The sequence below is a fragment of the Scleropages formosus genome, chromosome 4 (assembly GCF_900964775.1).
Source record: "Scleropages formosus chromosome 4, fSclFor1.1, whole genome shotgun sequence".
NCBI lineage: Eukaryota > Metazoa > Chordata > Actinopteri > Osteoglossiformes > Osteoglossidae > Scleropages > Scleropages formosus.
In genome coordinates this window covers 38292108-38317224 of record NC_041809.1, presented here as the reverse complement: position 1 = coordinate 38317224, position 25117 = coordinate 38292108, and the positions used below count along the sequence as shown (strand labels likewise).

The following is a 25117-nucleotide window of genomic DNA, read 5'->3' as shown; positions in this document are numbered from 1 at the left end:
GCACCTTAAACACTTTAATTGCGATGGGTTATGTGGACAGTTTTATGGTGGAGGGATGAAATAGAGCGTTTCAGAGCGAGGCAGAGGCTCTAAGTGCTTTGCATTAACCTCTCATCCACTTAGTGCTGTGATTTACGGCGTTTGCGCTCACCGGCGCTGCCCGGCGGACGTGCACGTGGGGTTGGGCTCATCACTCGCGCTCGCGAACACACGAACGCGTCTCTATACACGCGCACGTAAAGGCGCGCGCGCACGGCCTCGCGTCGAGGGGCTTCGGACGGCCCTGGAAGGATGTCGGGCTGGATGAGAAGTGTTGGGAGAAGATGGAAACCGAGTTCATTTTCATACAGCTGGAATGTGGCTGTACGTGATTCATAGCAGCAAGTATGTATTTCGTAAGCAAAGTTTTTGGTGAGGTTGAGTAAACTGGAATGCGGGACGTTTGCTGTAGCCTTGGAAATGCTGAGGCCTACAGACATCCGAACGCCCTCTCTCTCGTGTGTGTGTGTGTGTGTGTGTGTGTGTGTGTGTGTGTGTGTTCTGGGCATCCCAGCCCCACCCCTGCCCCGACACACACTTCTCATTTTGCTATCGTGATAAAGAAGACAGACTGTCTCTCGACAGATGTATTTACTCTCGGCCCATTGGTTCAGACGGTTCTTCCGGGCAAAGGGAAGATTGCGGTGTTCTGAGAGACTTGAGTTTTGAACGCTCATCGCACACTCCGGGATCTTTCCTTGGGCGTCCGCACCGTGAAACGCTGATGCACCACATAGATTTATCTGTTCTCCAAAGGGTAACCCGCTGTTTTGGGGATCAAAGAGCGAGAGCGGCCGCAAGTGGTGTCTGCTGTCAAATAAATGTGACGCGACTCGCGGTTTACGTGTGCGTTTGCATTTCCACCTGACCGTTGCGGAACCTCGGCGAGCCGTTGTGCAACATTGCAGCCGGGGCGATGGCTCTCCTGCCCTGGGGGTTGTCGAAGGGCCAAGGACTGATTCCGCTGCAGCTCTGAGTCTCGCGACATGAAGAAGAGCAGTGATACAAACACGTTGCAACGTGTCACATTTCTGGCACAAGTGTCTCCTTCGCTGGAGGACTCGACTCTGCTCAGCCGAATACAGAAACGTGGACGGTGTCAGGACCTTGAGGACCCCGTGGACCATGCGGTGAATCTCCTGGAGTCGTTCTGCCTCAAACATCCTGGTTATTAACTCACAGGAACAGTTGTCACGTTGAAGTGTAAATAAGCACGCGTTTTGAAAGGAACTTTGTCCCGACCGCTCGACGGCATTTTTATCTCTGCGTTATGTGCTCTGTTTGCATTTTGCCTTGTATGTTTTATACTTGCGAGAGCTCATGGTTTTTCTCTTCTTCGTAGCTGCCTGGATCAGTGAAGAGGAAGCTGGCTGCAGATGAGGGCTTGAGGGCGGTCAACGGGGTCTCTGGAAGTCACATGATCCAAGGGAGCAGCAAGCGGCCATGCCTGGAGGACGTCACCTTGGCCATGGGCCCCAGCCACCAGCACTCCCCCTTTTCTCCAGCGCCGGGAGTTGGGGGCCATGGGCCCCTGCTGGAGGGAAGTGGGCTGAACAGTAACAACGGGTTGGGTTCGCCGTACTCCGTGCCACCCAAAGCCAGTCCTGGGTCGATGGCCGGAGGGGGTGGGAGCAACGCTGCCCACGGGGGTATGTTGCCCTCCTTCAACCCCAACGGAAACAGCTCGGCTCCGTCTGTGGAGCAGGAGCTTCAGGACATCCTGGACGAGCTGACTAAGAATCCGGACCCCTCGCTCACGGAGCTGGACATCGAGAAGATCCTGGGGAACAAAGGGGATGAACAGGCCAGCGGTCCAGGGGGATTCATGCAGCCTGAGGGCAGCGGGACACCCAAGCGCTCCCCGCAGAGGCCCTCCCATCTGGAGAGCCACCTGACTCGCTCCCCGGGTTTCTCGCAGACGCCCGCCGTGGGTGTCGGCTCCCCCCAGGTTGGCCCCCCTCCAGCCGGTGCCCCCTATTCCCTACCTCACCCCGCGAAAGCAGTCCCGTCACCGCTCTCCGCTTCCCCACTCTCCTCTTCTGCCCAGAGCCACACCCAGAGCCAGGCCCGTTCCCCGATGCTGTCGGCTGCTCTGTCCAACCGCCCCGGTCCCACGTGGCACGAGGTGTCCAGGGCCCAGCAGTTGCAGCAGATGGCATCCAACAGCAAGCTGCTTCCCTCCAGTGCCGGCCCCTCCTCTTCCCAGCCGGCACCACCCCCAGCAGCCACCCAGGCCGCCCCCTGGACGGGCCCCTCTCCACCATACCGGCCTACAGAGAAGCTGCCCAACTCATCTCCGCATCAACAGCCCTTCAGTCCTGCGGGAAGCACTCAGAGTCCTCAGAGCAGTCTCATGTCTGGCATGAGTGCAGCGCCACCCAAAGGACCCTCACCTCCCTACCACCCCGAGAAGCTAGGCAGTCCTGCTCTGGCGCAACCTCCCTTCAGTCCACAGAGTGCGCTGTTACCTGGCATGGCATCTGCCAGTGGAGGCACCAGTGCTATCCAGAGCTCCCAGACTGGTGTTCTGCCTGTCATGCCACCCGCTGCAGGCAGCACGAGGCCATCGCCGCCCTATCGTCCAGACAAGCATCCCAGCCCCGCGCTCCAGCCACCTCCGCAGACGCACGCTTTCGGCTCTCACGGTGAGCCGGGTGGCATGGCCAGCCAGCTCTTCAAGGCTATGAACTCGAGTCAGCCCAACAGCCTGAAACTCCTCATGCAGCAACAGCAGAACCAGCCGGCTGCGCAGCCTCCAGCACAGGCTTCTTCAGCGGCACAGCAGGTGTTGGGCAAAGCCGGCATGGGGCAAGATCCCTATTCATTCAACAACACCAAGCCGTTGCGCCACTTTGACCCGGTCTTGCCCACCCAAAAACCGAGTCCTCTCCCGCCGGGCCAAGGGACCCTAAGTCACTACCCGAATTTGCAGCCGGGCCCATCTGCCGTCGCACCTGGGCACCCGCAGCTTCTGCAGCAGCAGCAAGAGATGCAGCAGCGCATGTCGAGGAACATGCAGGCGGGAGGCATGGTGGCGGTCAGCAGAGTGGTGAGTACCGTCCACCTCTCCCCGCAGAGCACGTCTTCTTTTCTCTACCAGCTTTCAGGACCGCTGACCACGTTAGCTGGCGTTTCCTTACTTCGCCCTCTTCCCGGAGCTCGCGGAGAGGGCGAAAATTCCTCTGCAGTGCTGCACATTGATGAATCCCAAAACTTCTTGTGTGGGAACCTCGGTTTAGTAGTCTTTCAGCCATTTGCACGAGTCACAAGACCATCGGGGGGTTAACGGGCTCTGTGATATTTCCAAAAGTATGAAGCTCGTGGAATAACGCGGAAGAGATTGTGACACCCTCAGGCTGCAGCAGAGATGAGCTGTTCGTTCAACATGGTCTGCGAACTGTGCTCCGGGCGCCATGGAATGGCTTTAGAGCTTCTGGAATGTTCCCTTGAACAATTAGACACGAGGAGAGGGGCTGCGGGGGGTGCGGTGGCGCAGTGGGTTGGACCGGGTCCTGCTCTCCGGCAGGTCTAGGGTTCGAGTCCCGCTTGGGGTGCCTTGCGACGGACTGGCGTCCCGTCCTGGGTGTGTCCCCTCCCCCTCCGGCCTTACGCCCTCTGTTACCGGGTAGGCTCCGGTTCCCCGTGACCCCGTATGGGACAAGCGGTTCAGAAAATGTGTGTGTGTGTGTGTGTGTGTGTGTGTGTGTGTGTGTGTGAGAGGGGCTGTTTGTGGAACACCCCCCCCAAAAAAAAAAAGAAACAGGTCTCCAACCCCGAGTAGACGGTCTCTGAGGGGACTGTTTAATTACAGGTGGTGAACTCCGCAGAGACTTCTCACGGGTTCCTGCTTTCAGTGGTCGGGTCGCCGTTGCATTTCTACTTTTCTTTCCCAGTGTTCCAGTGAGTGAGAGAACCTCCAACCTTCCACCCCCCCGACCCCAGGCCACCTCCCTCACGCTCCGCCGTCTGTCCTCTGGTCTTTTCTTCATGGTGAAATAAGTGAACGTTTTCTCTGGCCAAGTCGGACATGTTCCCGTTTTGAAATTTAAGCATCAGGCATGAGCGATATGGCCCTCGGTGTGAGAATCCTCCGGTGGATCGTCTCAGGCAAGGCGTGTGTGTGTGTGTGTGTGTGTGTGTGTGTGTGTGTGTGTGTGCACGCACATGTGCAAGTGAGTGGAAGAGGAGGTGACTCCTGGGCAAACCCCGTGAGTCTGCCTCGGTTGCGAGAGGATTGAGTTTCAAAGGTGCGAGGCGGCCCTTCTCCGCGGCTCCGCGACCCGCTTTGAGAGGAGCGGCACCGTTTGAAGGGTGGGGGCGGCGGGGGGGACTCTCCTTTCAGCCCAGCTGCAGTCTTTCATCAGACCAATAAAGGGATAATGAATTTGGTGGTGATGGTTGTGGTGGGGGGGTTCAGGGGGCTTTTGGGGGGGTGGGGGTTTGGCTTCTTGGCAGAGGTTACTACAGGCGAAAGGGAGCTCCGGTTCAGCGGTCCCCCTCCCCTCCCTCCGGCGCCCCCCGAAAAACCGCTCTCTCCGTGCTCTCCGCTCCCCGTCCTCCTTGCTGCTTTTGATGTGCGTTGACCCCCACCCCCCGGCCAGCTCCACGGGGTCGTGCGTTTCAATGGAAAGGCATCGCGATCAAATCTAACCGTTTGTTGGCTTTCCGGTCTTACACACGTTAAGAAACGACACAAGCAAATGTAATTGGAAAGAAAATAATAGTTTCAGAATGTTCTTCTTAAAACGTGGTTCTAACATCCAGCTTGTAACTCCTGTCGTGATTCTCCACAGCGCCACGTGAGGGAAACGGTTATAACAGCCGGTCGGTGGTCGTACCAGCATCGTATGTGTGTGTGTGTGTGTGTGTGTGTGTGCGCGCGCGCACTTGCTCGCTGGTCAACCCATCAAGTCGTGTGTTCCAGCAACAAAGAGTCGTTTCCATGGCTTTGCAGGCTGAGTTGGGCGTCTGTGCTCCCCAGTTTAGTCTAAACAGGAAGTGGCTTCCTGTTTTCCTCTTATGTAAGTCCAGCGGCGGCTCTGGAACCTGGTGGCGTCGCTGCGCTTGTGCAGTGTGACGCACCACACACACCTTGTGTGCAGTAGTTTTCCACCGGACCCAACAACCTACTGCAGTGCTGCCCATGTCCTGCTGGAACAGGTGGGATCGAAGCAAAGCTTAGTGTCGCTGCGGAAGGGCCTGTGCTCCCGCGCGTCTTCCCGAGAGAGACACGCACGCACGCACACACACAAACACACGCACACACGCACGCGCACACTTCTCACAAACCCCACTGCTGCTCGCAGCTTCCCTGTGCCACAACACACACTTGCTCAGCCGGCCGGGTGAATGATGGATCCTCAGAGCCCTCTGGGGGCTCCTCTGTCCCCCACACCCCCCCCCCCACCCACCTCCGTGTCGCTCTCTTCTGCTGCGCCTCCTTATCGCCAAGAGACCTTGTGGTTCCACTTGTGTCAAGTTTCATTGACGGAAAACCACCTCGCTGACAGGGTAGCGCTCATCACCGTGGTTACCGTTCTACACAAGCGCTGCAGTAAGTGACAGTTGAAAAGAGAGAAGCCTGAGTGTGTAAATCTGTATTTAGGTGCCACGTGCATCTCTGGATGTGTGTGTGTGCGTGTGTGTGTGTGTGTGTGTGTGTGTGTGTGTGTGTGTAAATCGACCCGCATCAGTGACCCTTCGGCCGCTCTCCCCCATCCTCTTTCTCTCTTGTTATGCCCCCCCCCCCAACCCCCCCAACCCCCCCATGACAGCTATGTGTGCTTTCCCTGGAAGTGCGGGGCGGGGGGGTATGGCCGTGGTGAGTCGGAGGGCATCGCAGCTGTACGAAGGGGCACTTTGCCACACACAAAGGGCTCTGTGTTTACACCGAATCCGTATTCTGTGTGTGTGTGTGAGCGAGAGAGGGAAAGCAACGGCACCGTTTTGGCCTTTTAGGCCCCAGAGAGGCCACTGGGTCATGTGCACAAGGACAGTAATTCTCCGGTCACCGGCGGTGCTGGACTCCCCGCCGCGACTTCCGAAGGACGTTGTGCGATGCCACGGTCGCGGCGCCGCCGCTCGGCCTCGACTCCGGGGCACCGTTCTCCCTCATCCCTGGAACGCGGCGCTCGGCCCGTGGCGTCACGGTGTCTGACGCAAGTGCACCTCCGCGTCCGTCGCTCTCGTAAGCCAAGCGCACTGTGAGCCCTTGGCCGCCGGCGCTGGAGAAACAGGTCACCGAGGCAGCAGGCGTATTTTGGGAGTTGTTGTGGCGACAGCTGTGTGTTTTTCTGTGCAAACAGCACATGTGAGTAAGCGAATCCGCGGAGGGGAGGGGGGCGGGGGGGAGCTTTACTGCATTCTTGGCTTGTGAAGGTGGAGAAGCTTGGGGGGGGGGGTAACAGCACTGAGTATATATACACACACACACACACACACACACACACACACACACCAAAACACACTGACCTGCACACAAATTTAGATTCGAAAGGCACTTACCGCGGTAAATAACTGTTAACTTCACCTCATGAAACTGTACAAGAACAAGTTTTCACTTCGTGCGTACGTCCCCACAGCAGTTCTTTTCTGGTGTTTTGCAATTCCTGTGGGGGTGTTTTCTTCTGAAATCTCCGCTCAACGTGTAGAGAAAGAAAAACACACACACTTTTATGCACAGACATAAAATATCCGAGAGACACACACCAACGTAAGCACACACTCACCCAGCCTCTCTCTCTCTCTCTCTCTCTCTCTCTCTCTCTCTCTATTGCGCACACACACACACACACACACACACACACACACACACACACACACCATCTCTGCTGGCTTTCCTTCCGCTTGGTCCCTCCTTCCAGGCTCCAAGTGGGGGTGGAAATACGGTGCGGGGGGTTGGTGGGGTGGGGGGTGAGAAGAGCTGATTTACAAATTTCTGCCTCCTGACCCCCTCTTCCACCTCCTCACCCCGAGAGGCTGATTTACAGCCAGAATCCAGAGCAGGAAGTGAAAAACTAACCTTGTTTTCAGTTCGTCCTCAACTGAACCTGTCGCCACGATTTCGAGTTTCCCTGTAAATGGGTGAGCAACCCCGAGTGACCTGTGTGTGTGTGTGTGTGTGTTCAGTAGTATTACTGTACCACGGTGAAGAGAGTGTTTTTGCAACAGTGCATACAATTCCAGTGTGTTGTCACAGAGGACTGTGTGTGTGTGTGTGGACTGGGCGCACAGTGCTGGAGAGAAACCTGTGTCAGCTCCTTTCTTTAGCTCTCTGGGCTTTTATTTGCAGAGGAAGGGAGGAGGGTGGGGGGGGGGTGGCTATGCAGGCAGGCAGGCAGCAGGGAGGGGGTGGGGGGGGGGCGTTGCAGGCACACTGTGAACACACACCTCTGACAGTGTTTTCCTGAGAACGACGACACAGCTACTGTGCTGCTTCCACAGAACACACACACACACACACACACACAGTGTACATGTGACAGTGTTGTTGCTGAGGATTTTCTATAGTTTTTATTGAGACCCAGTGACATAATTTATACTGATTACTGGTGGGTAAAAAACACTGTATGTACTGTATTTACTGTACACATTTACCCCGCCAGTGTTCCTTGTCACCATGCATCCCTCCCCCTCCCTCTCTCTCTCCCTCCCTCCCCCTCTGTCTTCCTCCCTCTCTCCTATTAGCTCCAAGCTCGCTGATTACTGAAGGCGGGTCGTATGTAATTCTGTCACTTTGTTTTTATGTCTTCGTAGAGGAGAGAAAGTGTGGCGGGGGCGGGGGGTGGAGAGCGGTAGACGGAGAGGAGGCAGACAGCTCCAGACGGGTGCGGGGTTGCCGACGGCGACGGACCCGGGAGGAAAGTTCAGAGGGGACATAACTCTTGCTGCCCACACACACACACACACAGAGGCATGCATGGAGACAGACCCAGGGTCAGCCTTAAATAAATACAGAGAGGTAAACACATGCACACTCACTGCTTGACCTAACAGACACACACACACACACACACACACACACACACACACACACACACACAAGCTCGTTTGCAGGAGCCTCCCTTTTGCCCACCAGTGTACGCAGTTGCGTTGCTCTCAGACTGGACGGCGTGGGACACACGAGGACACGTGTCTTGTCCTCAGCACCGCTGGACGTCACGTACAAACGCAGAGACACAAACGCAGCTCGGATTTCCGCTGCTTCGCGGGAGCTTGTCGAGAGGGGAGGAAAACAAAAAAAATTGTGCTGTATCCCCTGTAAATTTTTCTTGGGTAAATCCTGCCGTGCTTACGTAACCCCCCCGCCCCCCCGTCCATCCCGACAGCAGTGAACAACAGCAGAGCAGCGTAGCATCGTGACGCGGAATGGTTCGGCTCAACGCGGCGATGGAGTCATAAAAACATGGGAGAACCGTGTGTGTGTGTGTGTGTGTGTGTGTGTGTGAGAGACGGAGAGTGACGCAAACGGAGAGCAGCAGCGGCAGGATAACGAACATGTGCAACGAATGGCCGCTCATGCAATATCCATACAGAGGTCTGTCATCGTGTTGTGGAATGATGTATTTCTTTATCTCAGCAGGGGGGGTCCGTTGAATTTGTGTGTTATTCGGGGTGGGGGGCTCCGGAAGTTATTTTTCCATCGCTTCCTTCCACTCACGCGTTTGGATCGGGAACAAACTCCTCCCACCCCGAGCTGGATTCAAACCCACGGCCCGCTGCGCAGCTCAGACGCCGCGAGGCACCGCTGAAAAAGTGGTTTATTGCAGCTCTGCAGATTTTGTTTTTATTTTGCCTCCGTCTCCTGTCCTCTCGCGTGTGTGTTCCGGTGGACAGACGGTCGTTTGCCGTCTCTTCCGGCCTCGGGAGCCTTTTCTCACTCCGGCGCCCTGCAGACACATATATTAGCGGGGGAACTTTCCCGCCGGGGGTGGAGGTGGGGGCCGTGGCCGGGTTCGATCTGTTGTTCCCTGACAGACACAGGCACGCGCGCAGACACGCGCAGACATGCACGCACGCACGCACAGAGCAACGTGGTGCTGCTGCCTCCTTGTTGACAAAGACATGCGTTTGGGCATCCTGCGCTCAGGACAAGGGTCCCGCGGCAGTGGCGGATGGTGCCGGAATGTGCCGGACTGTGCTGCTCTCCCGCTGACCGCTGCATGACCGTCAGCTTTGGCTCCACAAAGGAATGACTTTAACGTGATAAAGAACGAATGCATCCTACAGAAATATGAACAGTGAGCAGTGATGCTACGTGATTTGTCTCGGTTTCATGTCACAGTACTTAGAATTGTGTGAGTTCACCGTCTAGATTGCGCAGCGTTTCTGTATGATTGTAATAAGTCGTTGTGTTAATTATTGTCCCGATCTTCTCCCGTCCGTTACGTCGGACTGGCGGGAAAGAACGAAGTACGAAAGCAGCCATTGTGAGCGTCTTCGTTCCTGTGCAGGGCCACTGCTACAGCTGGGACTTTAACTGCTCGTGGAAATTGTTGCGCTTATTGCTTTTCGAAAGAGTCGCAACGTCGTCGGCTTTGCTCGGCTCGTAACGCGGTACTGCTGGTGTGGAAAAGCAAATGAACGTTCCTGTAAAACTCAGCCCTTCTAGATGTTCGGTGGAACTGAAAGATTTTGGAAGAGCAGATCAGATTCCCAAACTGCACGTTGCTTCAAACAAAGAGCCTTTTATAACAACACCAGCGGCCTGATTTTCCACATGATCCCGGACGTGCTGTTCGCACTATAGAGACAATGGTATTAACCCCATTCAGACAGGATTACCATGTTTCCTCAAGGCTCGAGTGGGGAGAATGAGGAAGTTGTGGGCTTCACGAGGGAGGGGGTGTGTGGGGGTCATTACGGTTGGGCCTTAGCCCAGAGGCGGATGATCACCTTCTAAGAGGAAACTTTCTCGGATTCCGATGTCGTCGGCTGCCGTCTCGTACGAGGCGAAGTTACACTGGTTTATGTGACGTGGAGAGACTCGAGAGTCCAGTGGTTGCTCCACGGCGTCGGAGGGGCCCTTCCTCGGCCTCTTTTCTTGCGGGGACACGGATTATGCAAAACACGGGCATAAGCGAAGGAGGAATGGAGGGGGACACGTCCTGTCCATATTTTCATATAATAGCACAGATATTCATGTAAAAACAGCAGTCTTGTGTACGTGGCGCCTCTTTCAATGCCGAGGCCACGTGACACGAGGCGCTAGGGAAATGGCGCCACGGAGGTACCACGTCTGCTTTGGTCTCCCTGCCTCCGCTTTGCGCTCCGTGCTGTTGAGGGCACCGCGAGCGCCGCTCCTTCCCCCATCGTGCTCGCGGCGGCCGTGCGTTGACCGCTGGTCGAGGGGAGCGGGAGCCGGTCTTGCTCTTGGCCGCCCGCCCTGGAGGTTCTCGAAGACCTTTGGGCCACAAGCGAAGGAGCACATGGGCCATGAAGGCGTCGCAGACGAATGCAGCACGGTGGCGGTACCGGGGCAGTTTCTGGACGTCCTCCGCTCTGCCGCACGATGGAGCTTTTATTGACTTCCTGGGCTCTTCATAGGAACTTGGTGGTCATGGGGGGGCAGGGGTGGCTTCCATGTTGGAGCTCTTTGGCAGAGGTGTCTTCGGTGTCAGTCAGGGTCCCCAAAGGCGCCCAAGTAGCTGTGCTAACGGGGCCTGTTGTTGTTTCCTCTTTCCCCCTTCCTGTCCACTTCTCTTTAGCTTGTGACTCAATGACCTCCCCGAACCGAAGGTGTAGAACCAACATGGGTGTCGGCAACCAGAGCGGTGCTGGGATTCGCTTACGACAAGCGCCTCTCGCACATTCCTCGTTCCTCTCTGGCCTCCCTGCACGTCTGCATCCAGTGCGTCCGGCGTCCATCGGCGTTTCCTGCAAATATATGCGAGGGGCGAAAAACGGGCGCAAGCTCTTGTGAACCGTTACCCTGCAGTGCAGTACCTTTGTTTACGCTGCTGCCGGAGGACCTGCACACAGCGTTCACTGTGTTTTCACACATGGCACCGTGCAGCATCTCCGTTTCATTTCTCTTTTGCGAGATAACTGTGAAAAATGTAAACGAAAAGGTCTCGTGTCACGTGACGATGGAGATCCCCTGTGTTACAGTAAATGTGATGCCTGCAGCCAGAACCCCGCTGTGTGTGTGTGTGTGTGTGTGTGTGTGTGTGTGTGTGAGAGAGAGAGAAAGACAGACACACACCAGCGAGAGCACTGCCGTGTGTGAGCACCGAGCGCCCTGTTGGATACGACCTCGCTCGGTGCGACTGCTGAAAGAGCCGTGGGCGCGAGAGCACCTGAGCTCACCTTCCCGTCCCGGAGGCCCTTCCTCGTCCCTTTGGCCGACGTTCGCGGCGCCTACGGGCAGCGGACCCCCTGCGCTACCGGGGTGGCGTCCGAACGTGTCAGTAAAGCGTCTGAACGGAAATGATCCGGGAGGCGGAACCGTGCCGCCGCAGCTCGAGTTGTTGATGCTTTGCTGCCCTCCGTTTGTACCTCAGCTGCCGGCGTCCACTGATGCGCTTTCACCGTCAGGCTTTACAGCGACACTTTACTGTAGCTGCACCCCCACCCCCCACCCCCCCACTATGCAGCAAGAATGTTCTTGGAGTGTTTCCCCTGACACTGCGAGAATGTGAACATCCTTTGTGTTTATGAATCTGCGTGAAGGGAAGGGGGAGCGGGGGGGGGGGGGGCTGAAATATCTCCCTTTTCGGTGCTTTCTGGATTGTATAATCGGATCAGCTTTAACGTATACATTTTAGTGCCTCCTTCCACCTCGATCCCGCTCTTCCCAGAGGAGCTCGCGAAATAACAAAGAAAGAGGTTCTCTCCACGCTTTCAAACAACAGCTGTTGACAACAGTAGTGGGAGGGGGAGGGGGAGGGTGTGCAGACCGTCTCTCTCTCCTTCCACTTATTCTCCCTCTATGTGCCCTTGTCTCTCTCCGCGCTCCCTACTCCTCCGGTCCGCGTTCTGTGCCGAGCTCCACCGCTGTATCGGGCGATGGTGAAGCGACGAGCCTCGGGAGGCGGAAACGAACGTTTGTCACTTCAGTCATGACTCCACGGCGGTGGGGGGTCGGGGGGGGTTGACGCACACTAGCGCTCGGTCTGTACGCACGGTGGCGCTGTCCCGAGAACGCTTCCGGGCGCGAGTGGGTGGGAGCGCGGTGTGTTGCCGGAGTCGCCATGGAGAGAAAGAGGCTGGAGCTGCTGAAGCGCCACCGTAGCGAGGGGTGGAAGGAAAAGACCTTTTGCCTTTGGATTGATGTGGAAGCGGAGAAACGGAGAGACGAAGACGACGACGAGCGCTGTTAGCGGGCAGCTCGCACCCGGCACCCTCCCACCCTCCTGTAGAGGGCGCCTTGCGGCGGCAGAGCCGGGCCGCCTTTGTTTGAGCGCTGCGGCGGCAGGGTGACGGCGCTGGAAGTGTCCCGAGTTCGTCCCGGCGACCTTGCCCCGAGGAGGAGCGGGATGCGCGCGGGGGGGAGGGGGGGTAGGTCGTCAGCGGGAGGAGGGGCCGTGCGCAGATGGCAGGAGACGTCGATCCGGAGCGATACGGAGGAGAGCCTCTCACAAAGAACGTGGCTCTCCGGGAGGGGGGAGGGGGGAGGGGGGGCACGAGGACCTGCAGATAGGAAGCGTCACGTGGGGAAACACGCAGCCGTGCGGCAGGGCAGCCCTTCGTTTTATTTCGCTCCGTTCCGATCAGTTGCGACGACGATCGGCAGCGGCCGAAGTGACCTGTGCGGACAGCGCTGTGCGGAACGGCCTTGCAGCAGCAGGCCGTCGATGCCGAAGGGAAACGAGGAATTAGACTCATTTCCCTCCAGAAGCATCTCGGGCTCCGTTTCGGTTTCGCTTTCGAGAAACACGGTGAAGTTTTCCGTGATGTTCACTGTAAGCGGAGGAGCAAATGGAAGAACCGGTGAGAAACACGTGTCGTACTCATGATGTCCACAAATGTTCATAGGCGTCAACAGTCCAGCAACGTGCCGAGTCTTTCTTGTCGTTTCTCCCCACGAGCCCCGGGTGTCCCGTGTGCCGCGGCTCCGCCGGCGGCCCTCGTTTTTCCCGGCGCTTCCCTTCATCCCAGGGCCCCGCACCGGACCCTTTGTCCTTGGTTGTCGCCGGGGCTCCGGGATGGCGCCGCCCGCTCCCTTGCTCGCCCGCCCACCTGCCCGCCGCTTTGTCTTAGTGGCGCTTCGGCCGAGCGGCTCCAGAAGTAGGTCAGCCGTCACATTCATTACCGTCCCCCAGTGAGCCGACCCCCCGCGCGCCCGCTTCGCCGCGCAGACGTCCGAGAGCACATCGTTTCAGACACGCGTAACCTTCGTGCGCGCGAACGGGACCTCCCACCCCAAGATCAGTTGATATTATATTTCAGCTGCGGTTATTGATCCTCCCGCTGCTTATCCGAATCCCTTTTAGACACACAGCTCCTGTTGTTCATTCCGCTCCATCACCTGGGGGGGCGGGGATCACGCCGCTCGCTGGGCTTCCTGATAACTCTGCATCTGCTCGCCCAAATCCACAGCTTGGTCTTGTTCCAGTCCCGTTTTTTACCTCGAGAGGAGCAGGACATGAGGTCACGCGCCACGAAGCTGTGAAAACAACCTGTGCTGCATTAGTCAAACAGTGGGGAGGCAGGCGGCACCGACCGGGGTTTGAATCCCACTCGCTACCGTCGTACCCTTGAGCAAGGTGCTCACTCTGAGTTACTGCAGTAAAAATTACACAGCTGTCTAAATGGGTAAATTACTGTAAGTACTTTACCGTAGTACATTTCTTTGGCTCAAAGTCAAACATCAAAGTGAACTTTACTGTCATTCCACCTACAGGTGAGTTACACACACAGGAGAAGGAAATTCCGCTTCTCCTTCGACCTCCGTGCAGCACAGAACATAGAGTGCGCTGCATAAAGAAGAGAAATACTAGAGACGAGTGCAGTGCGGGTCACAGGGCAGAGTCTGGCAACAGAGTACGCAAGGTGTAACATAATATACAGTTGGTAGTGTTGTGGTTAGAGCAACTGCCTTTGGACCCAAAGGTTGCAGGTTTAATCCCCCCCTTCAGCAAGGTACTTACACTAAAAAAAAAAAAAAAAAAAAAAAAAATTACTCAGCTGTATAAATGGGTAAATGATTGTAAGTATGTAATAATTGTGACCTAAACATTATAAGTTGCTTTGGAGAAAAGTGTCAGCTAAATGAATGAATGTCATAATATACACACACACACATATATAACAATGGAGGAGGTAGTGCAAGTGCTGTGCTGCTTGGATGCAGTGTCCTTGCCCCTGTAGGAAGCACCCCCCTGATGTCTCCCAGCTGATGCACTTTTGATTCAATGTCAGCACTGGAAACGGAGCCCGATTGTACAATTAGATGTTTCTGGTGCTGTGGGAAGCTGCGCAGTCTGCTGTGTGTGCCAAAGTGGACTCTTGGATGCTCTGCTCTATGCCATAAAGCACCTCCCACCCCCACAAAGAGTGGAGCACAGCTGTCCAGCTGCAGCACACACTTGTGGTCCTTGAGGCAGAACCAGGTGTGTAAATTTGGCCCGAGGTCCAAGTTACCGAGCCGAAGCAGCGACTAGGAGGGTGTCATAAAATCACGTTCGCTGTGAGGAAATCATGGATGTTTCCAGTTACACGCATCGTATAAGTGCGTGTTCCTCCGTGGCAACGGACTGTGTGTGTGTGTTGTGTGCAGCCGTTCAGGGAGCGAAGCCTCATGTTCCTGGCAGTCTGTGGGCTGTATTGGAGCGGCGGTCGAAGATCCAAAAAGTGACATTGCACCCCCAAAGTGACGGCGTGCACCCGGCCAGAGGGGAGCGCTGCAGAGCCCAGAGAGAATGCTGGGAGTTGAGAAGTGGCGAAAATCATTTTCTTTCGTCTCTCTGGAAACGGCACAAGTGTGAATGGATCACTGATGTTCCTGCAGTGGAACCGCAGCAGCAAGAAAAGGTTCCGAACATTAAATCCTGTTGTTAAATGCACGCACGCACGCACGCAGAGCTCAGGTTTGAGAGGAACGAAACCCCTCTGAGCAAGTAATGGTAAAGTACACTATAGTTACAGTCCAGCAGCCTGTAGGAAGTGTCTCCTACACCTGGTATCGTTTAAAATGCCTTGAATTTATTCCTTTTCCTGTTGACAACATCGTAAGGATATTACTGAGATTTATTTAAAATATTTTCATTATCATTAAGATTTTTCTGACGTTGTAGCTGCCTCTCTCCTTAAACAGTCACACGTGAGTTTTTATTAATCTTCTCCACTCCCACTGGAAAATGTGGGTTTCTGCTTTCCACGTCTGTCTGGAAAATCACCGTCACGTCACGGCTGCCTCCCGCACCTCCTTTGTACCGGTTTGCACTGCTCACTCAAATGGATTGATGGATTGATGGATTGACTGGCAGAGAGTGCATGCGGTGCAGCTCGGATCTGACCGGGAGAAATAGGGTAAGGAAAGCAGAGCAGTCCCAGCGACCACAAATAACCGCAAACCACTGTAACGGCCCCGGCTTTCTGAGGCCCGGTGGCTGCCTGGAACCCGGGAAAGTGCAGCGTAAGGACATTCCCTCCCTTAGGGAAGTGCCAATTCAGCGGCAGGAATGGGGTGGCTGCCTTTTGTCCAGGTCCAGGAGAGGAGAGCGCTCGGCCAGGTGTGACATTGTTACTCGCCGAGAAGGCAGGCGGTCCTTCGAGGGTGATGTAAAGGCTGTGAGGACGAACGACGCCTCGGAGCAGCGGTCGGTTGGACGCGGCACAGTGTGCGTCAGCGGCTCAAGGGTTGAAACACAGTGCAGGGTTTGCGGAGGGGGGGTTGAGGGTCCTGCGCAGCGGTGTCCTTTCACCGGAGGTGCCCATCAGGAGGGACGATGCAGCCTGTAACTCGGAGACGTGGTCAACAAGGACAAGGGGTGCTGAATGGTTCTAGACCAGGGACACACTGTCATCTAGTGTGACTGATCACGCGGGCATTTGACCACAGGACCACACCACACCGCACACCAGGCACACCTGGCCCTTCCAGCATCAGAGCTTGGCTCGTCGACCAAGCGGCGTGACCATCGGAAGACGGCGTTCTCCTCCTGGTGCATGTTCCGCTCAGCCCTGCGTTGCTCTCTACTGTAGCGTGTGCAGCTCGCACCCTGATCCCAGAGGTGCATCTGGGGTGGAACGAGGCAGGAAGTTTGGTGGAGCTACACCTTGTTTAGTTTGGACCTGCGTCTGCAGAAAGGGCGGCTGGTGGACTGTGCTAGTTATGGAGACCGATTGTCCCTATTAAACTGTCTTGACCTGTTATTAATTGCACCGGAGATGAGCTTTATGATGGCACTTTGTTTTTTCACTAGTTTGGCAGATGTTCCGCACGCAGTAAGTGCTCTTTGGTCTTTGCATGTAACAGAACATAAAAAAAACAACAGTATTGACACGAAACTTCACTGGCGACGGATTAAATAACTTCCATGGAGCCCTTGTTACATCTCTTACTTTACTGCTGATTACTTGTCGAGCCACTGCTGCGATGCCATGTGACGCGGCGTTCGGGGAATGCTGACAAAATCTGGACTCTCGTTGATCCTTATTTTTCCCAGGATTTCAGTGCCATTGAACAAGGAAAAAACATGTGTGCTGTTTACATCAGGTGCAGCTGATCTCTGAAACGGTGCCAGAATGTGCAGGAGGCAAAGCCGTTCACAGTGTGGCTCACAGAACAGGATGCGGGAGAGACGAGGCGTCGAAAAGGGAACGGTCTCTTTATCGCCATCTAGCGCTCGCTGTAGGAACTGCTCCGCAAAGCAGTGGATCCAGTTTACATTTATATTTACATTTATTCATTTAGCAGATGCTTTTTCCAAAGCAATGTCCATCTCAGCGAAAATACAATTTGTGCATTACATTAAGAGAAAGAGACATAGCCACAGATGTGTGATTCTTAAGTAAACCTAGTTTGCTACTTTCCACTTGATGCACCGATGTTCATCACTCGAGCAGGTGCACAAAAGGCAGGATAGATGAATCCTGATAACCTTCCTACATTTTTTTTTTTTTAAATAAGGTACACAAACATTTACATACAATATAGGAGCAGTGGCTGTGTAAAGGCTTATCTGGGGATGCTCATGAAGTTACGGTGCATGAACATTTTCATGATACATGAGCTGGAGAGATCTTGGGCGAAGTGAGTCGGGAAGAGGTGAGTTTTCAGACCCTTTTTAAATGTGAACAGAGATTCAGCATTTCTGAGCGAGAGGGTGAGGTCATTCCACCACAATGGAGCCAGAACCGAGAACCTCCGTGCTTTACCTTTCGTGTGCGAGACCACCAAGCACCAACCACCAAGCGAAGGGGTCTGGCTGGGGTGTAGCGGTTCATCAAGTCTTGTAGATATCGGGGAGCAGTTCTACTGATGTATTTGTACACAATAACCAGGGTCTTGGATTTGATCCGGGCAGCTATAGGAAGCCAGTGCAGAGAAACGAGTAGAGGAGATACGTGGGAACGCTTTGGCAAATCAACTCGTGCAGCAGCAGCTTTCTGTATCAGCTGTAGAGGTTTAATGGCAGTAGCGGGAAGGCCAGACAGGAGAGAGCTGCAGTATCCAGAAGGGATGTCACCATGTCCTGGACAAGTAGTTGGGCGGAGTCAGTTGTGAGGTAAGGACGGATCCTACGAATATTATGCAGGATGTATCTACAGGACTGGGTTGTGGCTTCAGTGTGCTGAGAGAAAGACAGACTTGAGTCAATTATCACTCCCAGACTCTTAGAGAAGGAAGTAGGCGAAATGAGTGAGTTGTCCAGTTTGATCGATAGATGGTGACAGGAGGACAGACCAGCTGGGAGGTGAAGAATTTCTGTTTTGGAGAGGTTGAGTTGGAGGTGGTGATCAGACATCCATGCAGAGATGTCGACAGGCAGGCAGCGATGTGTGCAGAAATGTCTGATGCTCCAGGTGGAAAGGAGAGGAAGAGCTGGGTATCATCAGCGTCGCAGTGGTATTTGAATCCATGGGAAGCTATGACTGGGCCAAGGCAGGAGGTGTAGATCGAGAAGAGAAGAGGACCCAGTACCGAGCCCTGAGGGACACCGGTTGGGTTGGGAGAGGCAGAGGAGAAGAACGAGAGCTCTGCCAGACCACTTGATAGGATCTGTCAGAGAGGTAGGACTCAAACCATGTTAGTGCTGCTCCTTTGATCCCAAGCTGACTAAGAGAGGAGAGTAGAATCTGGTGGTTGACAGTGTCGAATGTGCAGACAGATCGAGGAGGATGAGGACCGAGGAGAGGGAGGCGACTCTAGCCAGCTGGAGAGCATTAGACACTGCCAGAAGGGCCGTGTCAGTAGAGTGATCAGCTTTGAATCCAGACTGATGTCCATTGAGGAGATGGTTCCGGGTGAGGAAATCAGACAGTTGATCACAGGCCACCCGCTCTAGAGTTTTAGACAGGAAGGAGAGGAGGGAGACTGGTCTGTAGTTTTGGACCGAATTGGGATCCAGGGAGGGTTTCTTTAACAGGGGTGAAATGAGAGCAGTTTTGAAGGCAGCTGGGAAACAGCCAGAGGAGAGCAAGGAGTTGATGATCTTAGAGATGAAGGTGGACAGTTGCACGGAAATGTTCTGTAGGAGTGACGATGGGATCGGATCAAGCGAGCAGGTGGCAGTTTGCAGTCCCTTCACTGTCAGAATTGATTTATTCATCTAGAGTTTGTACATTTCCACTCAGTACGTGGTGTCTGGAGGCCGGATTAGACAGGGATTGTTTGGGGTAATGTTCACACAGGTGTGGGACCGAGGACAAAAGGGTGCTCTGTGCTCCGTTGCGTTTGAGGCGGACTTGGCCACAGTAAAACGGCGTTGAGCCTGGTAGAAATAAGTCACCGATGATGGGAAGCCAGGACCACCTGGACAGGGATGGCTTCATGCCTTTTGCCCTGAACAACCTTGAATAAGGTCTCTAAGGGTTTACTTTCTTTAAACATTTCCCTTACAGTGGAACTGGGGAGAAAATGCTCCAAATCACCTTGGTCCTTCCAACCCAAAGTTACTGGACACACACTGTGCAGTAGGGGAAGGTGTGACAATTTACACACACTTGTGTTTATGTAAGCTTTCTAAAGGAGAGGAGCAGCTCTTACCGTGTTCCCAGTAAGAGGGGCGAGTCAAAAACTCCACAGGCCTGCCTGGGGGGAGAGGAGCTGAGGCTGCTGGGAGAATATCGCTTCCACCGGTATTTATGGGGAATGCTTCACCTGGCACTTGGGGCGGTTCAGCCGTAAATACTTTGCACCCTCTGCCGCACTTCCTTCTTCTTTTGTGCTTTAATCTGGGCATTTTTACCACGGCAGTTAGTTGGCATCAGCCGCAACAGCAGGGGGACGTTGGGGACGCTGAGAAATCCTGAGAAATACCGCATTCTGTTTGCGGGGCCATGAAGTTGGAGGCGTGTGTGTTCCCTCTCCTCTTTACTTGGGTGGGTTGACACTGAGGCACAGATGGCCTCTCTCACATGAAACACGGAGATAATATTCAGGCTTTTGGCTTCATGTTTGGAATGTGGGAGTTGAAAGATAGAGCAGGCGGCCGGCCGGCGTCGGTTCTGGTCAGGAACTTAACCAAACGAATTTCACTTGTCAGCCTTCAGCATACGTATTTAAACACACACTCACACATACACAGAGGCATGTACGCACGGAGGCAGAAACGCTCAAATCCGTCATCTTTCCGTCCAGTGTTTCAAAAGTTCCTTCTGGCAGGGAAAAGGTCGGTAGCCGTTGGCCGCACGGCGCCGGCGAGTCGTTCCTTCGCAATGAAGAGAATCGGCTCTGGAAGTTGGCTTGTCATTCGGGTGCGTGTGGTATCGGTGGGTGGGGCAGCTGGTAGTGTGGGGGTTAGAGCTTCTGCTTTTGGACCCAAAGGTTGCAGGTTCTGTTCTCACCTCCAGCTGTAGTACCGCTGAGCAACGTGAAATTGCTCCGGTTGAATTACCAGTGGTACAAATGGATAAATAAATGTGAAGTAGATTAACGTTGGAGAAAAGCATCGGCTAAATGCATCTTACTTTCTATTTAACATCTGCGAGATGATAACCCAAACACCTCGTCCGCACAGTTTTCTGAACAAGCACCGGTGGGTGTGTGTGTGTGTGTGTGTGTGTGAGAGAAAGAGAGAGCGCGTGCACATGCTTTTCCACCCCAAGGATGTGGCATTTGTGGAAAATGCAGGAGTTCCTATCCGTGTGGGACTACACAACACACACAAGTGCGCATTTTGCACAGCCCCTTATCTGGGTATTGAGGGAAGGAAGCACAGCGTTTCCACCATGGACACTTGGAGCTTGTTGCCTTTTGTTCTGGTTCATGTTGACAGCGAGGAATTCATTATTTAGGACATTCTGGCTGCACACATCACTAAACATTTATTTACCACATGTGGTGGTAAAAAAGCTCAGAAAATTTCATGGCGCCCATCGCAGTGGGGAATGTTTCACATTTGTTCTGCTCTGGACGCATCAGAAGCTCCTATGGTTTCTAGCACTGGGTCAAGAAAGAGGCTCTGTGTCCCGTGACTTTATATTCCGACGGAACATTTTTGGTTTTAATAACTCACTATATACCTTCGGCCAAAGCAACTTCACTGCTGTTACGATTTTGACAGTTGCGAACCTTACCGGAGCAGTGCAGCATCTCCCCTGGAGTGGCAACCTTGGAATTACTGGCTTTTTTACCTCCCCTACCATGTTTGCTGTTGTCCAGAGACCTCATGGCCCCTCTCTCATGCTCTTACTGTCACAGGACCAGGGCTCGGGGATGGTGTCCAGGCCCCAGGACCCCTCGTCTGTCGCCAGACCCACCCAGGGTAGCAGCTACAACCTGATGCTGAAGAACCAGCTGATTAGGAAGCAACTGATGCAGGCGAGTATAACTGTCGGGAGGGGCTGGTCAGCAAGTCACCGGCCAGTGGGTTTGTCTCCCAACACTGAATATCGAGAAACGTGGACTCTGACACGTGTCCGCTGTCTTGCAGGAGAAGCAGAGGCAAATGGAGCAGATGAACGGGAACCCGGTGCCAGAATGCCACCAGGTGGCACAGTTTCAAGGTGAGAGTCGCTGGGTCCAAAGCGCTTCGTTTGAACAGAACCGTGGTCGACAGCAACATGCGGGCAGTGGCTGCCGAAGGCTGAATCGGGTGCAGAAAAGTACTTGTCGTACAGGGACCTAGTTGGCCAGCTGGTACTGGACAAGTGGTGGGGTCACATGTGCCGACACCCTGAGCAGCTCCTCCTATGCCTCGTGTGTGTAGAATCTCAGATCTTCAGTGTAAACACACAAAATCTTCCCTCTCGCACCAGGAACCAGGTTTCAGAATCGAACCTAAAGTTGGGTACCGTGCGGCATGTCCACGTTGTCACCTTTATTCATCGTTGCTTTTGTTTTTCCTCTTGAAGGTGCAGGGCGACCACACCCGACAGAATGCGGCTACCCTTTGGGGGCGCCCTCTGCCAACTCAGGCACGCTGCCCCAGGGCCCCATGTTGCCTGGTCGGGTGGCTATGCCCCAGGGGCCCCAGAGTCAAGCCACTCGTGCTGTAGGGCCTTACATGGGCTGCCCAGGTCCCAAGCAAGTGCTCTACAACCCTTCACAAGCCTCTGAGTTCGGAATGCCCTTGCAGCCCGGGCAGAGCGTGATGGGAATGGGTGTACCAACGCGGCAGCCGACCCACCACATCCCAGTCAGAGCAGGAATGCAGGGCCCGTCCTTCCCAGTAGGGACCCTGCAGCCACCTCAGCCACAGCACCTTCGACACGCCCTCCAGCAGGGCAGCACTCTGCCACGCATGGCCTTCAACTCCCAGCAGCAGCCTCAGATGCAGGCGTGGCAGCAGCCGGGTCTCCCACGGATGCCATGCGATGCCCACATGGATGCTGGACTGCAGCAGCAGCCGTTCCCCGGTGGGGGCGGTGGCGGCGGTGGGAGCGGTAGCGGTGGGCCGCACCAGTTTTCCCAGCAGTCCATGAGCACGAGTATGCCGGGGAGCTTTGCCCCTCACCAGACTGTTGTACCTGCCCCCAGCCAACTTGCCCCAGGTCTCCCTGGCAGACACATGCAGAAGATGCCCCCAGGACAGCCGTTGCCCTCGGGCGTCCCGTCAGGGATAAGGCCCCGGGGACCTCTCTCTGCCATGGCTGGGATGAAGCCAGTGCTGCCTGCAATGGTTCATCCTGCCCAGGGCATGGCTCCACCTAGCTATCCCTCCTCCTCCAGCAAACACACACCAGGCCCTGGTTACGGTGGCGCCAACCCGGGACACAAAGTGACATCCTACGAGTGCGCCCACCGACAGAGCAATGGCGCTATGGTGGAGGGACAGGGCGGAGCCAGTGTGGAGGTGGATTTCATAGACACGCTGGTGGGCTCCAACGAGGACTGGTTGAACAACCTGACCATGATTGACGAGTACCTGGAACAGAACTCATAGATTACCCCCCACACCTCATCCCCTTTCCCCAGAGCTGCCCTGGTCTTTTCTCTCGGGGCTGGAGTGGCTGCATGTGGGACAAAAGAGGCCCCTAGGTGGTCTCCTGTGGCTCTAAGCCCAGAGGGGGATGTGTGAGGTCTCTCTCTGGGACTGCAGAGGAGCTTCTTCATCACTCGCTGTTTTTGGCTTCTGCGCGCAGGGCACGACATGTGTAACGGCCCTCTTGTCGACACGTGTCTCGCATCCCGTTGACACTCTCTAGATCGGCCGTAAACGCATGATGTGTTAAGCCTGTCTTTCGGAGCCGTCGGTCAGCGCTCTTCAGGACCTCTCCGAGTGCCGGGTGACAAAAGTGACACAAAGGTTCGCCGAACGCACTCGGACGAATCGCAAGAGCCACTTTTGCTTCTCCGTTTGTTTTACTTAAGAGCACCATCACCATCATGAGGTCCATCCTCACCATCCATTCTCAGCAGTGCTGTGCTCTGTAAATAAATGCGTCTGCCCAGTGGTATCATGGCTTTTGACAGTTTGTGTTTTCACTCAATTTGCGTGCTCCTCGCTTGCTTGGCAAAGGCAGCAGTATGAAGATGGAGCTCTCAGAAGCAAAAGAGAAGAGGCGCAGACGTCCTGCTTCGTGTAGCTTCTGTAAACTGCAGGTGATGCGAAGACTTCTGCTCTGATATCATCATATCATCTCGGAGCGCATACTCGCTCTCCCCGGAGCTCCCATTTGCATGAAGGTGGACCGATAAAGGGGGCCGAAGGCGGCCGATGGTCCCGATAGGCCTGTTTCCCAGAGGGCGCCGTGCGCTGTGCGTCACCGATAGCATCGTGACACTTTGGACAGTTGCTCCCAGACAGAGGGGTCTCCATTTACCAGGGGCTTGTACATAGTAAAATATTTTGTAAACTGAGTTTTCCTGAGCTGTCACGTATTCAGAAGGAGAAGTAAGCGTATTTATACTTCTTTTGCAATAAAAGGATCATTTGTAAATAAAAATAAAAAAACGGAAACAAAAATTTCTCCAAAAGAAACAAGGAAATATATCTTACAATGAAATCTGTTTTATAATAGGACCTTTTCTGTATTGTATTTGTTTCTGAATATGCAGACTATGCTGTAGAGTTTGTGGTAATACTGTGTATTACAATGTTGAAGTATTTGTTATGTTTTTGACATAACACACGCATCTCCTGGCTTTCTGGCCTTGTCCGGATTTCTAGAATATGGCAAAGCGAGGCGACTGAGCTCTCGGGTTTGTTTTCCATCGAAGCGGAACTCTCTCGGTCGATCTCCCTGTGTCTCGCTCCCCATCCCGTCCACACAGAATCCAACCGCAGCTCACAACAATCCAGAGGTCACCCGTCTTCGACCCTCTGACCTCATCCACAGCAACGTCCAGCACTTCGAGGGCAAGCAGCCAGTCATTGTACATCCGCTATGAAAAGTGCACCTGGATGAAGAGGTCTGTGAAGTTCCGGCGACGGTCTCCTTCGTTGCGGTGCTGGTCGTGCAAAACAGGTTCTGCGTGTACAGTTTCTCCACCTGGCAGTGATCCTCCGCTGTCAGACAGAGACAAAAAGTCTCAGGACAGTGCGGTTGTAAGTTGACGGCAATGCACAGGGGGATTCTGGGATTGGCTCTGACGTCTCGGTGCGGTTTTGTACTTTGAATTTTGGTCAGTTGTTTGAGCTGGAACTACTATGTCCCCTTTCTTCTTCTTCTTGTTGTCCCTTTTCAGGTTGACCTGTATCCAAGGGATTACAATAAGCCATTACAGTCTGCAGATGTTGTTGATTTATTTTATTTTGTCTTGGTATTTCTTAGGTAAAAAAATAATAAAATTGTACAAATGGAATAAAACTGCGCTTGTTTTGCTTTGAACCAATTCCCCTTTTTGCCTTTTGCATCTCTGGGAGCCACCTGTGTTGGGAAACACTCTTGGTCAGTGTTATGAAATTCAGTGGTCATATTGAAAAGATAATGCTTTTGGCCCTCGGCTCCATTACTAATACATCATGTGGTTTATACTGGCACATCAGCGACCAGAGATGAAAAAGCAGCTGGTTAGGGACAGCTGGTAGCGTAGTGGTTAGAGTGACTGCCTTTAGACCCAAAGATTACAGGTTCAAGACTCACCTCTGGCTGTAATACCCTTGAGTAAGGTACTTACCCTGAATTGCTCCAGTAAAAGTACCCAGCTGGATAAATAGGTAAATAATTGTAACCTTAACATTCCAAGTTGCTTTGGAGAAAAGCATCAGCTAAATGTAAAACCCCTCTTATGTTCATATTCAAACCCTCATTATTTCTATATAATACTGAAATATTAATGATACTACTTCACTTAATAACAACATCAGTAACTTACTGGGCAACGTCAGTACAGTGATGTGCAGTTATTCTAAAAGCTCGTGCCTTTTTATCATTTGTGAAACATCCTGAATAAGGCACCATAGTAGCTTTGATTTCATTACGCGCAGAACAATATACCGTTGATAAACCATTCCTTTAGCCGAAATCCAAATCCATTTGGAACATTTAATTACCTTGCCAATGACCTTGTCTAAATGGCTCATTT

General features: G+C 54.0%; 1 protein-coding gene across 1 annotated transcript in view; it reads left to right on the top strand.

Annotated features, from left to right (window-relative positions):
* The window catches only part of LOC108934344 (mastermind-like domain-containing protein 1), a 51280-nt gene extending 26896 nt beyond the window's left edge, over nt 1-24384 (top strand). The window contains exons 2-5 of the mRNA XM_018751994.2: nt 1382-3088; nt 20849-20968; nt 21081-21153; nt 21502-24384. Coding sequence (XP_018607510.2) covers nt 1382-3088; nt 20849-20968; nt 21081-21153; nt 21502-22532 — 2931 coding nt within the window. The 3' untranslated portion in view covers nt 22533-24384. The remainder of the gene's footprint in view (nt 1-1381; nt 3089-20848; nt 20969-21080; nt 21154-21501) is intronic.
* The last annotated feature ends 733 nt before the right edge of the window (nt 24385-25117 follow it).